Here is an 11,101-nt window from a genome sequence, read left to right as displayed (position 1 = left end):
ACTGGGGGGGGGGGCCTGGTCATACACTGGGGGGGGGGGTCCCTGGTCATACACTGGGGGGGGGGTCCCTGGTCATACACTGGGGGGGGGGTCCCTGGTCATACACTGGGGGAACTCGGTGCATTTCATATTGGTACAAGAGCAAAGGTGCAATTTTAAAAAAAGGACTGATAATGTGGCAACTTTTTATAGCTCGGGCTCCGGTCACATTGGGCTGCGGCATCCGTGCGGCAGCCCTTATACAATGAATGCTGACAGAGCAGGCGTATTCCAGGCGGCGGCATCCCTCTGCACACTGTTGTAGCCATGACAGACCCGCCTGCAGCAGAACTTCTGAGGAGAGCCCAGCCGGTACTGTACGCGGCATAGAGGAGGCGGCTCAGGGTCCCGGGATCCATCTTGTCCCCCTCCCCCATTACCGCAGCTGTGGCGGTGCGGTTCTCCGGACACAGCCTGAGGCGTCCTCCATGTCACAGAAGCACAACTTGTGTGACAGACTCGGCGCACTCGGGACGGGAAGGGGAGGGCGCTGTGTGAGGGAGGGCCCGGGTGGACTGCGCATGAGGAGATAGGGGCGGGCCCGGCCGCGGCAGCAGCGGAGGGTGAGACACGGGGACACCGGGGGTGACACCCGGGAGCAGGCGGCCACCATGGTGTTCGAGTCCGTGGTGGTGGATGTGCTGAACCGCTTCCTGGGGGACTATGTGGTGAATCTGGACAGCTCGCAGCTCAAGTTAGGCATCTGGGGCGGTAAGTGACACACCCGACACCGAGATAACATCACACGTGACAACCCGACACCGACATAGCATCACACGTGACAACCCGACACCGACATAGCATCACACGTGACAACCCGACACCGACATAACATCACACTGCGGGGGACATGTGCCCGTGCACCGGGGCCGCCCACATCCATGTCTGCTGTCCGTGCTGTTACCTCACAGGACCCGTATACAGAGGAGTCATGTGTCACCTGGAACACCTGCCGGCTGCCCCCTGCTGTCACCTGGAACACCTGCCGGCTGCCCCCTGCTGTCACCTGGAACACCTGCCGGCTGCCCCCTGCTGTCACGTGGAACACCTGCCGGCTGCCCCCTGCTGTCACCTGGAACACCTGCCGGCTGCCCCCTGCTGTCACCTGTAACATCTGCCGGCTGTCACCTGTAACAGCTGCCGGCTGCCCCCTGCTGTCGCGTGTAACACCTGCCGGCTGCCCCCTCCTGTCGCGTGTAACACCTGCCGGCTGCCCCCTGCTGTCGCGTGTAACACCTGCCGGCTGCCCCCTGCTGTCACGTGTAACACCTGCCGGCTGCCCCCTGCTGTCGCGTGTAACACCTGCCGGCTGCCCCCTGCTGTCACCTGGAAGCTACCATAGTATAAGGCTGGCAGTGGGGTGCGCAGTCCTCTCATAGTATAAGGCAGGCAGTGGGGTGCGCAGTCCTCTCATAGTATAAGGCTGGCAGTGGGGTGCGCAGTCCTCTCATAGTATAAGGCTGGCAGTGGGGTGCGCAGTTCTCTCATAGTATAAGGCTGGCAGTGGGGTGCGCAGTTCTCTCATAGTATAAGGCTGGCAGTGGGGTGCGCAGTCCTCTCATAGTATAAGGCTGGCAGTGGGGTGCGCAGTCCTCTCATAGTATAAGGCTGGCAGTGGGGTGCGCAGTTCTCTCATAGTATAAGGCTGGCAGTGGGGTGCGCAGTTCTCTCATAGTATAAGGCTAGCAGTGGGGTGCGCAGTTCTCTCATAGTATAAGGCTGGCAGTGGGGTGCGCAGTTCTCTCATAGTATAAGGCTAGCAGTGGGTGCACAGTTCTCTCATAGTATAAGGCTAGCAGTGGGGTGCGCAGTTCTCTCATAGTATAAGGCTAGCAGTGGGGTGCGCAGTTCTCTCATAGTATAAGGCTGGCAGTGGGGTGCGCAGTTCTCTCATAGTATAAGGCTGGCAGTGGGTGCACAGTTCTCTCATAGTATAAGGCTAGCAGTGGGGTGTGCAGTTCTCTCATAGTATAAGGCTGGCAGTGGGGTGCGCAGTTCTCTCATAGTATAAGGCTGGCAGTGGGGTGCGCAGTCCTCTCATAGTATAAGGCAGGCAGTGGGGTGCGCAGTTCTCTCATAGTATAAGGCTGGCAGTGGGGTGCGCAGTCCTCATAGTATAAGGCTGGCAGTGGGGTGCGCAGTTCTCTCATAGTATAAGGCTGGCAGTGGGGTGCGCAGTTCTCTCATAGTATAAGGCTGGCAGTGGGGTGCGCAGTCCTCTCATAGTATAAGGCTGGCAGTGGGGTGCGCAGTTCTCTCATAGTATAAGGCTGGCAGTGGGAGGGGGGACTACAGTGCTGCACCCCACTAACCGCGCCTTCTTCACTAGTATGCCAGTCATCGCTGCGGCCGCTAGGTATCCCGGTTGGAGTGTATACTATGTGTATACTATTAGTATACGCTCCGGCCGGGAACCCATTGACTGCAGTACAATGTAAGTTTTGTATTAATCACGGCCGTTGTTGCAAATCAGCAGCAACAGCCGTGATTAATATAAAACTTACGTTGTGTGAACATAGTCCTAGAGTGCGCTCACACGTACAGGATCCGCAGCAGATTTGATGTGTTCAATTGTTTAGATCAAATCTGCTGCGATATGGTACGTGTGAAGCTACCCTAAGTGTATGTTCACACACTGCAGATGCTGCCCTATCTGCAAACCACATAAATTAGTGATAGAAATGCTGACAAGAACAATGTATCACTTCCGGGGCTCAGGGCTATGCCATTCTGCCCACCAGCGGCTGATTGACAGTATAGGCAGACAGCTGCCAGTCAGCGACAGGCGGCGTGAGGAGCCCCTGCTTATGGATAGTAAGATCTACAGATCGCACACCTAATGGAGAAGGGGAGTGCAGTGCGCTCAGTGCCCTCACTGGTCATCAGGATACAAAGTAATACATCATTGTGTTCAGTGTCTGACCCTCGCATAGGACAGCATAAACCTAGTGACAGTCTATTTAAAGAGACTCTGTCAGTAGCTTTATGTTGTCCTATCTCAGGGTGGCATAAACTAGTGACAGAGAAGCTGAACAGAATGATGTATCACTTACATTGTTCTGTGCAGCTGATGCAGAGATATCCTCCTGAATAACATGGATAATAAGTAGTCTTCTCCATTATGTGGCACAAATCCTATCCTGCATATTAGGAGAACAGCAGAACAGAATGATGTAAGTAATACACCGATCTGCTCTGCATTTCTGTCACTGGTTTATGCTGCCCTCATTTAAGGCAACATAAACCTAGTGACAGATTCCTTAGGCACTGCTGTGTGATGCGGTGTCAGTGTCGCAGAGGCGGGTCTGTGACACTACCAGCTCCCGCCCAGCCCTCTGGACACAGCTGTGCGGCCGTCCTCACCCCCTCCAGAATGATTGACATCCAGCTCACATTGAAATCGCAAGCACCTGAAGATGGTCCGTCTGTCAGTCATTCTGGAGGAGGTGGGGGGGCGGCCTGAAGACACATCGGTGTACAGAGAGCAGGGTGGGAGCTGATGGTGTCACAGACCCGCCTCTCTGACACTGTCAGCCTGAAAAATAAAGATCATTATTACTGAAGATGCTGCATCACACATCATTGCAAAAGGTATGTATGTGATGCTTGTGTGAGAGGCGTCTGTAAACTATCTCTGCTGTCAGTTTCCCTTAAAGGGGTTATCCAGTGCTACAAAAACATGGCCACTTTTCCCACTCTCCTGTCTTCAGATTGGGTGGCGTTTCAAACTCAGTTCCATTGAAGTAAATGGAGCTTAATTGCAAACTACACCTGAACTGGAGACAAGAAAGGGGGAAAAGTGGCCATGTGTTTGCAGCGCTGGATAACTACTTTAAGGGTGCCTTCACACCTACCGACTCGCAGCGTTAATAACGCTGCAAGTCGGCTAGGTCCTGGCAGATCACTGTCAGTACATACACGCAGCGGTCTGAACGACTCCCGCCTCCCGCTCAGCCCTGTATACATTACCTCCTCGCTCCACGGGGTCCCGGCGTCCTGCTCTCGCGCCCGGCCAATCAGTGTGTTGCCCTGCCGCAGCCACTGATTGGCCGGGACCCCGTGGAGCGAGGAGGTAATGTATACAGGGCTGAGCGGGAGGCGGCCGGCATCAGAAGGGGTTAAGCAGCCGGCAGATTTACATACACGCAGCGGTCGTTCAGACCGCTGCGTGTATGTACTGACAGTGATCTGCCAGGACCTAGCCGACTTGCAGCGTTATTAACGCTGCGAGTCGGTAGGTGTGAAGGCACCCTAAACCTGTTAAAGGGGTTATCCAGCGCTACAAAAACATGGCCACTTTCTTCCAGAGACAACCCCACTTTTGTCTGCAGTTTGGGCAGGGTTTTGCTGCTCAGTTCCATTGAAGTGAATGGAGCTTAATTGCAAACCACACCTGAACTAGAGACAAGAGTCGGGTTGTCTCTGAAAGAAAGTGGCCATGTTTTTGTAGCACTGGATAACCCCTTTAACTCTTCATCCACTTTTTGCATTAGGAGCCATTTTTCAAATCTGACCAGTTTTATTTTATGTGGTAATAACCTTTTGAAACTTAAACTCATCCATGTGATACTGAGATGTTTTCTCATTACAAAATGTGCTTCCATGTTAATAGTAAATTTTGGTCACAGGTCAAAATATCTCTTTCTGTACCTGGACATGTACTAAACCTCTGGAGTTTTGCTGTACTTTGGATGCTGTCGGACTCTCTTGCTCTTATATGTCATCAGGCATGTCTAAAGTTATTGATGGAGTGGATCATGCTGTTGCCACGCTCTTCCGGGCTATATCTTCTGATCACAGTGAGACCTGCTGAGATCAATAACTCTTGACATGCCTGATGACGGGTCAAACATAATTTTTAATAACAGTGACTCTTTAAGGCTCCTTTCACACACTGGTATAATATTGTCGATAATTACGGATATATAATCGCAGACAGTATAATACCGTTGGTTTGAAAAGACTAGAGATGAGCGAACCTTGAGCATGCTCGAGTCCATCCGAACCCGAACTTTCGGCATTTGATTAGCGGGGGCTGCTGAAGTTGGATAAAGCCCTAAGGCTATGTGGAAATCATGGATATAGTCATTGGCTGTATCCATGTTTTTCAGACAACCTTAGAGCTTTATCCAAGTTCAGCAGCCCCAGCTAATCAAATACCGAACGTTCGGGTTCGGATCGACTCGAACCCGAACAAGGTCCGCTCATCTCTAGAAATGACCCTTTTACACATTCATAGTTGTTACGGATCCGTGAAAGAGACGTGATCTGTGCCACAAATCTGCTGTCAATCAGTAGGTCAGTGCTGTTGGTCAGTTAGTCTGTCTGTAATGACGAACCGATGGCTGACTAAGGTGGGTGTGGATACATCCCTGGCTGGTTGCCTATACTAAGGGCCAAAGTATTTTTCTTCAGGCTGTGTAGGGTATGTTTACGTATCACAGATTTTACCAGTTATGGAGTTGTCCAGGATTCGGAAAAAACATACAGTAGCTGCTTTCTTCTAGAAACAGTTCCACTCTTGTGTGTGGTTTTGCAACTTAGTACTATTAAAGTAAATGGGGCTGAGTTGTAATACCACACACAAGAAGAAAGCAGCCATGTTTTACTTATCCTGGATAACCCCTTTAACTTAAGGGTGCGTTTACACGTACTGGATCTGCAGCAGATCTGCAGTAGATTTGATGGCGCAGATTTGAATCTGCAGCAGATATGCAGCAGATTTGATGGTCCAGAGTTATTTTGTATTGAATCTGCAACTTCAAATCTGTGCCATCAAATCTGCTGCAGATCCTGTAGGTGTGAACGCACCATAAATAGGAAAGTCAAAATATGAAGTAAATCTGCAACCGATCTGAAATGCGTGAACAAACACTCACAAAAGGGGGCGTAGTTGCCGCACTTCCTCTGTGGTTTTCGGAGCAGCAGAATGCTGTATAAGTACAGCCTTTACATTCCCTGCCTCTATGCAATTCTGGACAAATGCCAGAAATGTGTACACTACGTAACCCAGGCAGATCACCCGCCGTGGATTTTGCAGCTCACCCTCGCTCATGGCCACGCGCATCTCCGCCTGGGCCATAGACTTCATAGAATTCTATGCACAGGCAGATTTTGCCGCCCTCCTGAAGGATGAACCCGTTTGGCAATCATTTGCAGCCGTACATGGCTAAACATCTGGCTGCGTAAGAGGACCCTTAGAGTGGGTCAACATGTGTCTTATAGTTCAGCATAGTTTTCCTTTGGTTGGTTGTCTCAGTTTAAAAAACATTGGAAAGATAAATTAAATAAAGTACCCACAAAAAAACAAGACGTTTAATTGCTAGGTTGATGAAAAATTTAAAAAGTTTTAGCGCTTAGAAAGGAATCAAACTGGACAAAATCAAAGGGTACTTGCACACTATGGATGAATAACTTGCCGCGGATTCTTTGCGCGCTCCTGCTTAAACATCTGGGCGTTTCATAGGCTTCTTTCTAGGCTCAAGTAGATTACGCTGTCCACCCAAAGAATTGACATGTCAATTCTTTGGACGGACGGCGGAATGTGCCTGAGATTTTTCCTCTTTTCAAATCCATTCCTGGCTTTGGCTTCCAAAATCTGCCAGATAAATCTGTGTAAACGCACCATTAGGGTTGAATTTTAACGACTAACGATAAACAATTGTTAACCTGAAATAGTTCACCATATTACTTAGAACGATAGTCGTTAGTTGCGATCGTTACTACGATCGTTATTGCGATTGTTACAATAATCATTTTCTCCTTCTGATCCCAACAGAACAATGTGCAATTACACTGAACGATTAGTGAAAGAAATGCAGAACTTGAGCGAACGAATGTGGAATTACAGCGAACGATTAACGATAATTTTAGGGTCAGATCTAAATCAACGACATACGAACGATTTTTCGATCGTTGCCTGCAATTACACAGAGCGGTTATTGTTAAAATTCGAACAATATTACGATTTTTTTTGCACGATAATCGTCCTGTGTAATAGGGCCCCTAGACTTCCCACAGATTGACCAGTCTGGATTATTGCCGGTTTTCTCATATTTAATCGTCCCTTGCTTTGGTTTGGTAACTTCCCAGAGAGCCATGTCATCACATTATTATCTGCAGGAATCCATAGCAAGAATTTTGCTCATACCCATCACCCTGCATTTTTAAGATTTACAGAAATTGTCATTCTTAGTAGCAAATAGCTTATCGGTTGGCGCCGGTAATGATTTACGTTCATTACAGAGCCAGAGGCAATTGTGCCAGGAGCACTGAAGCATTAAAGGGAATGTATCACCTAGATTTATTTATTTCTTTTTTTTACTGATTGGAGCCAGATCCTGGAACATGTTCTTTTTTCCTTATTTGTTTTCTGATTCCGATTTCCTATTTTGTACATTATTATGGGGACTGTCATTTTGCCTGGGGTATGTTACTGCATCTATAGATATATTTTACAGCAAACCCCATGGACATAGACAAGAATAGACAGGACCTGTCCCATTCATATGAATGAGCAAACAGACAGCTATTGTGTGTACCTCTGATATGTAAATACTGGGGTCACCTGTCACTGTACCCCTGTCTGTGTGGATAAGAAGGACCCTGATGGCAAATGATCTGTACAGGAACAGGAGGTCTCAGCTTCGTTTTAAGCCTAGTGGTGAGAATGAAAACTGCAAGGAAAAGGAAAAACATTAAAAAAAATTCTTAAAGGCTTGATTTAAATAACCAGTCATTTTCTGATGACGCATTCCCTTAAGGGCGCCATTCACACATACAGGATCTGCAGCAGGTTTGATGCTGCTCATGTTACTAAATAAACAGCATTAAATTGGCGACATCAAATCTGCTGCAGATCTATTACGTGCGAATGGATCCTAAAGATATTTTTATTACTTGTACAAAAGAGACAAGGCATTCGGTCGAGTTCCTAGCACACACAGACTTTTTGTCTCCTATGAAATTGATTGGAGCCAGGCATTCCTCCCTCTTAGGGTCCAGCATTTCTCTTAAATAGATTTGTTTGTATTATACATTGATTGGAATGGACATGGTTTGGATGTGTAGCATAAAATACTATCGTACTGACTGTCTTATGCCATCCAGAAGACAGGTATTATTGTCACTTAGGCTGGGTTCACACTACGTTTTTGCAATCCATTTTTTGCAATGAATTCCATTATAAAAAAAAAAAAAAAACGGATCTAAAGAGATCCGTTTTGTTTTCGGACACAAAAATGAGGTTGACTACATTTTGGTTTACCTTAAAATAAAACGGATCCGCTTTGATACGTTTTTTTTTATAATGGAATTCAATGGAAAAACGGATACACATGCATCTGTTTTTTCCATCCGTTTTTCATCCGTTTTTTTGCAAAAAACTGATAAAAAAATGGATTGCAAAAACGTGTGAACCCAGCCTTACTTGACAATGGTGGCAGCATAACATAGTGAATAGGTTTTTACATGTCACATGGTACTTAGAGATAAGTGAACTTTAAAGGGGTTATCTAGCGCTACAAAAACATGGCCCCCTACTGTTGTCTCCAGTTTGGGTGGGGTTTTGAAACTCATTTTGAAGTAGTTGGATGCAGCCCTCAGGAGTCCTGGAAAACATGGGTACAGCTCGAGGTTCGCTCATCTCTAGTACTAAGTATCGAAAAGATATACACTGAGAGTCATGATTTACATTAGTCCCTGTTTGGCAGAGAACCTCCCATTAGCAGCAGTGAACTTACTCCACAACACTCAGCTTCTAGGAGATAATAGTCCGCAGCTGCCAAATAGGACATTAAATAAATAGGTGCGTCTCTCGTCCGCGGCTCAGGCTAAACAAAGCAGAAGTGATGAATGATGGGAGTGCTTGTAATGTACGGATTGATGTTCATGGAAAATTAAATGATAAAATCTCTGGATGTACAGAGTTATTCATACAGAACAAAATACAAAATGCCTGGATGTAGCCATAGGATGTATAATGTAAATCAATAAGGCTACTTTTTAGATTTTTTTCCCCAATTATTAGAATTAAAGGGGAACTCCGGTGGCATATAATTTTTCACTATAACTGGGGAGTGGGTAGATGAAAGTGTTTTAGCCCGCTCAGCCATTCAGCGGCTGTAGTTCTACCACTGAATGGCTGAGCGGGCTTGAAACATCATGTCCCAAGTCCCTTCTTAGACCAGGAAGTGGCCGGGGACCGGAGCAGCATAATGTTGGCCCCAGTGTTGGAGCGAGGGAGGTAAGTGGACATTGTTGCATTTATCCTCTCCCCCTTTCCGGCCATAGTGAAAAAGTCCCTCCGCCCATAGTACCCCTTTAATCCTAAAATTATTACTGTTTGTATGTAATTAGCACATTACCATTGCATCTCTAAGTAATAAAATATAATTTCTATTTGTTATTAGAATAAACATACAAATAATTCCGCTGTTTGAACACAGACGCTTTAAGGATGGCCCCTTTATCACTGGGTGATATGGGTATGCCATACATTATATTTAAAGATTGAATTTTAGAAAGGAGAAGTCCGGTGAAAATTTTTATTAAAGTATTGTATTGCCCCTCCCCCCAAAAGTTATACAAATCACCAATAAACACTTATTACAGGAAATGCACATAAAGTGCATTTTTCCCTGCACCTACTACTGCATCAAGGCTTCACTTCCTGGATAACATGGTGATGTCACGACCCGACTCCCAGAGCTGTGCAGGCTGTGGCTGCTGGAGGATAATGGCAGAAGTATGCTCAGTGTCCCTCAGTGTCCCCCTACCATCATCCTCTCCAGTAGTCACAGCCCGCACAGCTCTGGGAGTCAGGTCGTGACATCACCATTTTATCCAGGAAGTGAAGCCTTGATGCAGTAGTAAGTGCTGGGAAAAAAACACTTTATAAGACTTTTCTGTAAAAAGTGTATATTGGTAATTTGTATAACTTTTGGGGGGCAATACAATACTTCAATAAAAAATTTCACCGGACTTCTGACCAATGTTTACGACCATAATAATTACAGGGGTTAAAAAAATAATAATAAACCTACTTATTAATTGGCAGAATAGTTGGGTATATTTACCAAGAGCGTTGTGTTGCCCATAGCAGCCAATTGAAGCTCAGTTGTTCTTTCTTAGGGTGCCTTCACACATACCGACTCGCAGCAAAAAACTCGCTGCGAGTTTCTGCTACGAGCCGAGGTCCTGGAAGGCCCCTATCACTACATACAAGCAGTGGTCTGAAAGACCGCTGCGTGTATGTAATGCAGCCGCCTCCTTAACCCCTTCGGCTCCCGCACCGATCCCGCACCGCTGTCTCCATACATTACCTGGCTCTGGCTGCACGGGGTCCCGGAGTCCTGCTCTGCCGCCCAGCCAATCAGTGTGTTGCCCAGCCACATTATACAGCTGCCCTGATGCTCCCTGGTTTTGTGGCATGGGACTCTTCCTGGAGACTTTAGGGTCACTTACATCATATCAATGGCCCCCCCAGGACACTGACTGTGTATATATCTGTGACAGGTATATAGTAATCGCTGTAGTAGTGTTAAGTACAGTAAATAGTAAAAAACAGTAAAAAAGTAGCTGTATTTGCTTAATACAGTACATTTGCTGAGTACATGATCTGTACCATGAGCTGGTTCTTTTACTCCTTTAAGCAGAAGTGCTTGTAGCTTTGTCGGATCAGCTTTTCTACAAAGCATTAATTACAGCATAAATCTGCCGAGTCATCATTTTTATAGTATGCCCCCTTTATTTTAGAGGCTCATGGGAGTTCTGGCCAAGAAAATGGCAAAGATTTCAAAAAACTGCAGTGTGTATGTTTCTGTGGGTTCATTCCTAGACAGGATCTTCTGTAGGGAATAAGGAACAGATGCAAATATTGAAATTAGAAACCCCTAACAAAGCTTGAGGTTTAATTAGCTAAATATAAAGGTTGAAAATGCTAAAAAGTGGTTAAACAGTCATTTGTCTAAAGAGTTCTATTTGTCAGCATGATGTGAGGCGTTCAGCAGTATAGAGCAGGATAATTTTACTACAGAGGACACAGTTCTGGTTTCTATTTCTT

At 46.6% G+C, this 11,101-nt stretch overlaps 1 protein-coding gene across 1 annotated transcript in view; it reads left to right on the top strand.

The window, feature by feature from the left end:
- The first annotated feature begins 451 nt into the window (after positions 1-451).
- VPS13A (vacuolar protein sorting 13 homolog A) overlaps positions 452-11,101 on the top strand; it is a 153,830-nt gene continuing 143,180 nt past the window's right edge. The window contains exon 1 of the mRNA XM_069961812.1: positions 452-750. Coding sequence (XP_069817913.1) covers positions 651-750 — 100 coding nt within the window. The 5' untranslated portion in view covers positions 452-650. The remainder of the gene's footprint in view (positions 751-11,101) is intronic.

This window comes from Dendropsophus ebraccatus, chromosome 3 (assembly GCF_027789765.1).
Source record: "Dendropsophus ebraccatus isolate aDenEbr1 chromosome 3, aDenEbr1.pat, whole genome shotgun sequence".
NCBI classification, from domain to species: Eukaryota; Metazoa; Chordata; class Amphibia; order Anura; family Hylidae; genus Dendropsophus; species Dendropsophus ebraccatus.
Note: the sequence above shows the minus strand (reverse complement) of the source record. Positions and strands in the feature narration are given on the sequence as shown.